The sequence below is a fragment of the Hemibagrus wyckioides genome, linkage group LG28 (assembly GCF_019097595.1).
Source record: "Hemibagrus wyckioides isolate EC202008001 linkage group LG28, SWU_Hwy_1.0, whole genome shotgun sequence".
Taxonomy (NCBI): domain Eukaryota; kingdom Metazoa; phylum Chordata; class Actinopteri; order Siluriformes; family Bagridae; genus Hemibagrus; species Hemibagrus wyckioides.
The window spans coordinates 9,709,265-9,715,984 of record NC_080737.1 but is presented as its reverse complement, the minus strand read 5'-3'; the positions used below and the strand labels follow the sequence as shown (position 1 = coordinate 9,715,984).

Here is a 6,720-nt window from a genome sequence, read left to right as displayed (position 1 = left end):
GGTCATTGGAGGGCAGAACTGGTGCCGTGAAAGATGGCCAATGATTTGAAAACGGCGATTACTCAAGGCAATAATTAGATAGGCTTTCACACTGGTATCTCCGAACACTAAATGCGAAAAAGAACGTGAGAAAGGCCACAGCAAAGTGTGTGTGTGTGTCTGTGTGTGTGTGTGTGTGTGTCCGATCAGCTTTCCATGTTTGTCAGGGTGAAAAGTGAACAGTGGCTTTTTATTTAAATACCTGTTAACAGTAAAATCAATAATGTCAGTAAAACAGTAAAATAATATTTCAATCTACTGTTATAAATTTTGCGAGGCGGTGATTTCATGCTCCTGCTACTATACTTTATATGGTTCTACAAAGGTTTTTTTTTGCTTATGTAAACGCTCTTACTCGAAGAGGGCCATTTAGACGTACTTACATAGAATACGCACATAAACGTATTCTATTATTTATTTACAACTGTACAGATTATCCTACAGAAATTATAATAATAATAATATATAATAAATAAACTGTACCTTTCCCTGTCGCTGGGAGGTGACATCAAGAGTACATTTTATTTTGTATATTTAAAAAATCTATCTGTATCTGTATCTTTCACCTGTTAACGTGGATTCAAGATTCAAGATTTCAAAATACAAAGAACTTTATTAATCCCAGGGGGAATTCCTTTTCCATATTACAGTTGCTCTAATAAATAAATTATTTAAATATTATTATTATTATTATTATTATTATTATTATTATTATTATTATTATTATTATTATTATTAGTTAGGGTTAGTTTTTTAATTTACACTAAATGCACATTTCTGGGTTAAAGATTCACGTCTTTACACCCTAGTGAGAAAAAAAAAAGTTCAATTTAGTTGTTGGGTTTTGTTTATTTTTATGCTTTTTTATAAACATATAAATTAATTTTCTCAACTTAGATTATTGTCTGTATCAAACAGCGTGTTCAATTAAGCCATTTATCAAATATACATGTACAGATGGCTGACAAATGAAAAAGCAACATAAGGTGTTGGGCCACCATCCTTCAAAACAGCCTTAATCTGTCTTGGCACAGATCGGACAAGTCTCTGGAGCTGCATTTTCAAAAGATCTTCCCTCAATTGGTGTTTTGATTGTGGTGGAGAGTGTTGTTTATCATAAGATCTACTGCTGATTTACTTCATTTTCACCCTCATCAAACCATTCAGTCAGCCTGGTGCCCTGTGCATTGACACTGTCATCGTGGACAAGAGCACTCCCATTAGGATAAATGTTTTATCATAGGATGAAGGTGATCATTCAAAATAATGTTGTATTTGATATACCCTTCCATCTAAGTGGATAAGTGGTCCTAAACCATGCCAGCAAAACACCTCCAATAATGTTAGGGAGACACCGTTGTTGTTATTTTATTTGTCACCTGTCTGTAATTATTTGTAGGAAAAATTTCTTTAATATCTCAAAACAAAAAATCCTTGGGTACAAAAACACAATGTAATCATTATTTTCATTTGTTTGTTTGTTTTGTCCTCTTTCTCAGGTCTCAAAAAGATCTTAAGAATTTAATAACTTAATAAAAATAAATAATGAAATAATAATATTTCATAAATATGGAATAATAAAAATAAATGTCTTTTAGATATGAATTTACATACCTTGACCAAAGACTATTATCACTTAAAAAAGGACTCTCTCTCTCTCTCTCTTTCTCTCGCTCTCACACACACACACACACACACAGACACTTTACATTTATACTATGGCGTGACCTTTTTGTACCTCCATAAATGTTTCTGGAGGGGAAAAACATGATAAATAAATTGAAAAATAAATAAATGAAGGCTCATAATTACGCATAGCTGGGATGTTTTTTTAATGTGGCTAGAATTTTTTCTTGTTTTCTTACTTTTTCTCTGAACTATGAAACAGCTGATATTGCGAGATTTTGTATAGATATTAAGAAGTTAATTTCCACTCAACTTTTCTGTAAAACAATATTTATTCTTAGTGTAAAACAAATCGTGTAAAAAAATGACACTCCGAGTATACAACTAAAATAATGTACATATTATAGATGTAAGCACACATTGTATCAAAATCCTTGTGAATTTTTATGAAAAGGAACAAATTAAAACTAAAATTTAAAGGTATCATTAAATGGGTCTCGACACAAAATACATTGCTTAAGATGAGCTGACATTATATTTTGTTAAAAAATAAACATGTTATTATCCTGAGATGCCCTACGCCATGTCTACTAATCACTTTAATGAAATGTAATTAAAAGCAATAGACTAGATTTTATATATATATATATATATATATATATATATATATATATATATATATATATATATAGGCACAAGGGGCATTTTAGGTCTACCATTCACCTGCGTTTAACAAAAAAATTAAAAGAAAAAACAATCCTACCTTAAAAACAGGAGCGTTTGTGTGTATCGCTTATTATTATTATTATTAATATCTTTTTAATGTGACTTCAATTAAGAAATTAACAGCCGCTTGTGCCACTGACAATCCGTGTGGGAAACTTTTCGGCTGCTGCTCCACTCGGTCCGAAAGGCGCCGGCGGAGTCCGTGAGGCACAATGCGCATGCGCTGGGCTCCCTGCGCTCCCTATGAGGCTTTCTATGGAGAATGGTGAGCGGTGTACCGGGGATTTGGTGGCAGTCTGTACCGGGGAGGAAATCCCGGGACTCAACGGTGGATAGAAACGGGAGCGCGCGAGTTCGGCTGTGTTTGGCATAAGGGAAGGCGCGGGGATCAGAGTTCCGGTGTGCCTTGAAGACGGAGGCGCCTGTTGTTGCTGCTGCTGCTGGAAGGTAAAGAGCGTGGAATGCGTGTGATATGCCGAGTGCAGTTGAAGGCCGTATCCACAACCATAAGCTCCGTAGCCGTATGCAGGGACGAAAGTGCCATGCTCCCGGAGGAGCTCGGGTGCCTGCTGGCGTTTGAAGCGCTTTCGCCGGCGCAGGAAGCTGCCGTTGTCAAACATGTCGGCCGACTCCGGGTCCAGCGTCCAGTAGTTACCCTTGCCCGGGTTGCCGGGCTCGCGGGGGATCTTGACGAAACAGTCGTTGAGTGACAGATTGTGGCGGATCGAGTTCTGCCAAGCGGGAAACTTCTCGCGGTAGTACGGAAAGCGGTTGCTGATGAAATCACAGATCTCGCTGAGCGTCAGCCGCTTCTTGGGACTCTGAAGAATGGCCATGGTGATGAGCGCGATGTACGAGTATGGCGGCTTCACCAGCGCGTTCTTGCTCGCCGGTTTGTACGCGTCGCGCACGCCCGAGCCGGCTGCGCCGTGAACCGAATCCGCGCACGGAGACGAGGCGGCGAGGAAGAGCTCGTCACGAGCGCGCGGAAATTCGTCGTCGTCATAGGGGCGCGAGCGTGCGGGTGCGTCGATGTCGTCGTCGTCTCCTTCGCCCACCACGTCGATGTCCGGCTCTTCTGAGAGCGCACACGCGTCCGACATCTCGGAGCTTAGAGTCATGGCTCTCGGTGAGACTGTGCGCGTGCTGCTGCTACTGCTGCGGTTTGAAAAGACTCATGATTAGCGGCGTGATGAAGACAAGCGCAAAGCGTAGCCGTACGCCGCCATAGACATAAGGCTGCCAGTCGAAGGTTGACCTTATAGCCCAGGATACCGTTCGCTAATTCAGGCGAAGGGGAGACACTTCAAATAGGGCAAAGCAGGATTCCAAATAGGGCGGACCTTTCCTCACGCTATATACCAGCTCTCTGATCACATGATAACGAAGCGTCACCGTGGCTACTGAAATAGAAAAACAACACGGGAATGTTCTTGGGGGGCAATAATTGAATAAAGGCAAACTCTTATGGTTTCAGGAAACATTTTAGTCAATTTGTTTTCACAAGAATAAAATACTATTCGCTACTTTTACCACTGGCAACAGAGCAGAGAACTAAACCCATGGTGGACCCTCACGTTGTTGTGTTTTCTTTCGGTATAGCATAGGCTATATAACGGGCATGTGTGATGAAATGACATGAGAGTAAATTTCAGATGTCGGTCATTGGTCGTGGATCACCTTCTGTCGCATTCGATCTTATAGATCGTACCTTATCACGAGCATCTGCTATAACGGAAAAATCAACAGTTAAGGGAAGAGCGCGATCCGAACACATTCTATTCATTACAAGTCTGATTTATAATGTCTTAACCTGAGCTGTTTATTGTGGAATCCCCAGATGTAATTATTTTATCCCAGATTAATATATAAATATATTAAATTATACGTGGGGGTTCCACAATAAAGTAGAAAAAGCTATTCATATAATGGAGTATGGAGTGATGGAGTAATAATATGGACTTTAACAGTCCATATTATATATATTATATATATTAATCTGGGATAAAATAATTACATCTGGGGATCAGGTTTTCTAGGAAACGTGATCTAATGTGTTTTCCTATTAATTAACTATAGGCAACACGTGTGGAGAAAAACGACACAATTATTTCACCTGTTAAAGTCCATATTATTACTCCATCACTCCATACTGATATTTTTATCAGTCGTGTTTAATGACGTTATAATTTAATTTGCAAACTGCTAAACTTTTTTTTCTCTTTTCTTTTCGTTTTAGTTATTATTTAATTGATATAATTATTAGTTCTCCAGCAGCACACACCTCGATTTTGTTAAAGATTTTATAAATCTATTCTTTTTTCTTTTATGTTTAGGCCTAATCTTACATGCATAAGATTATGCATAAAAACTATACCCACTGACAGAGAGTATACACTGACTATTTGTTTGGTTTAAACTTTAATCACATTAAATTAAAATACCTTTGTTTAATATTTGTTTTAGTATTTGTTTAATCCGGGATTAAGTCATGCATACATGTAAAATTTCGTGTCCTTTAATTGTATCGTTGCCGTTTACCCTTTAACCATTTTAACACGGTTAAAGTGTACTTTAAAGTCGGGTATTAAAGACAATTTGTGGCCAAAGTGATGAGAAGCCATTTATCTAAAAAACAAACAGCGCACGTCTATAAAAACTCTAAAGTGTGCCATAAGTAACCCAAATGAATGAGGATGAATGACGGAAAATATCTTTCCAAAGATACTTATGATTTTAGCGTTTCATTTGCGTGCCGTGTTAGTTCTGGATGATGCAGTTGGGAATGAGAGTTGGTTTTTTTGTATAATGGGAAAAACATCTGCACCGGTTCAGATGGCCGATTCATTGGGAGTCGTGTGGTCAGGCGTTCAGCTCGACTCTTGAGCTTTTTATCCACTGCGTGTGGGGAGTTGAGATCTCCATCTAGTGGCCCAGCAGCAAGGCTTTAACACATCACTTTTCCGAGCAAATGCACAACACGAACAATCTCACAACATTGTGTTTATTTGTTTTATATTTGGAATTTTTGTTTAATCATGGCGGATCAATCCTAATAAAGGAACCTATTAGGAATAATGGAATAAAGAAAAAATTCCCGATTAGGAAAACATTAAAGTGGAAACAGGTTTAGTCGTTAGCTTAGACTCCAAAAAGTGTTAAGGTACAGTAGACACAATTCATTTCTATTATCGTTCGTATCGTGCAAAATCATCCCCTAAGCCTAGAGCAATTGCCCTTAAACTCACACAAAATTAACTCACTCTAATTAGAATGCGAATACAAATGCAAACATCCGACTAATTAGTGCATGATAAGTAATGTAGTTGAAAAAAAAAATAGGTGTAGGAGTTTCCACCCTGAAATGGAGGTGACGTTGACTTGTAGCTAGGGCAGTACATGGTGTTATTAGTTTTCACAAAAAGCCGCATGCAATGTACCTTTACTCAGTCATCATATTTATTTAACACGTGAAATGCATATTCAAGGTATTTAAAAGAAAAACATATTTAAGGCAGAGACTAGCACCGCAACGTCGAGGAAAATGCGGGGTGCGTTTACTCAAACCCTTCCTATTACTTCGTAATACTCTGTGTAAATAACGTTAATAAATAAACGATCCTTATTCAATACGCCAGATTCCGCTTATTTCGGTACGAAAAGAGGATCAATTATTATTATTATTATTATTATTATTATTATTATTATTATTATTATTATTATTATTATTATTATTATTATTATTATTATTATTATATTACATGCCAGTTTTATAGTCTTTTTAATAGTTGTTCCGCATTTATTTCACTCCACCTAACAACATTTATTAACAAATATTATGATTAGGTCAGTTTGGAATCCAGTTGGTCACATTATGACATGATCCTTAAGCTCACACGTTGGTCTCTGACAGAAAATAAAAATAAGGGAAGAGACTAGCCGCTTCTCTGAAGCTGTGCAATCAAATAAAAGCCACTAGACTGATTGAAGGCAAGTAGTGATGTACCCAGCTTTCTAGTCCTTGATTAGTTGATTTGGTTCATGGTGCTCAATAAAGGGCAACGCAATATAATCTGCAATAGTTTTATAGTTTATCTATAGTTCTGAATGCCTTGAAGTGGTGCTGTAAAACAATTAATTGCTCATTGGTGCTCAATAAATGGACACAGCCTCTGTAATAGTTTTGTAGTTTCTCGGCTGTTCCAGTGCTATTTCTAAAGCATGACAATGGTCTTGTAAGTCAGCTTGACGTATGAGTCATTAAGTCTGAATGAATTTTACAGAAGACTAACAGATCTCAGGGATATGATTTGAGGTCAGGGTTGCGGA

At 37.6% G+C, this 6,720-nt stretch overlaps 1 protein-coding gene across 1 annotated transcript; it reads right to left on the bottom strand.

Annotated features, from left to right (window-relative positions):
* Window positions 1-2,338: 2,338 nt before the first annotated feature.
* Window positions 2,339-3,709, bottom strand: foxd1 (forkhead box D1). The gene has a single exon (XM_058382547.1). It carries the CDS (start codon window positions 3,510-3,512, stop codon window positions 2,508-2,510), a length of 1,005 nt encoding a protein of 334 aa, XP_058238530.1. The 5' UTR covers window positions 3,513-3,709; the 3' UTR covers window positions 2,339-2,507.
* Between the last annotated feature and the right edge of the window lie 3,011 nt (window positions 3,710-6,720).

What these genes read in the sequence shown, in the direction of transcription:
- foxd1 (XM_058382547.1), bottom strand. Translation starts at nt 3,512, where the DNA reads ATGACTCTAAGCTCCGAGATGTCGGACGCGTGTGCGCTCTCAGAAGAG.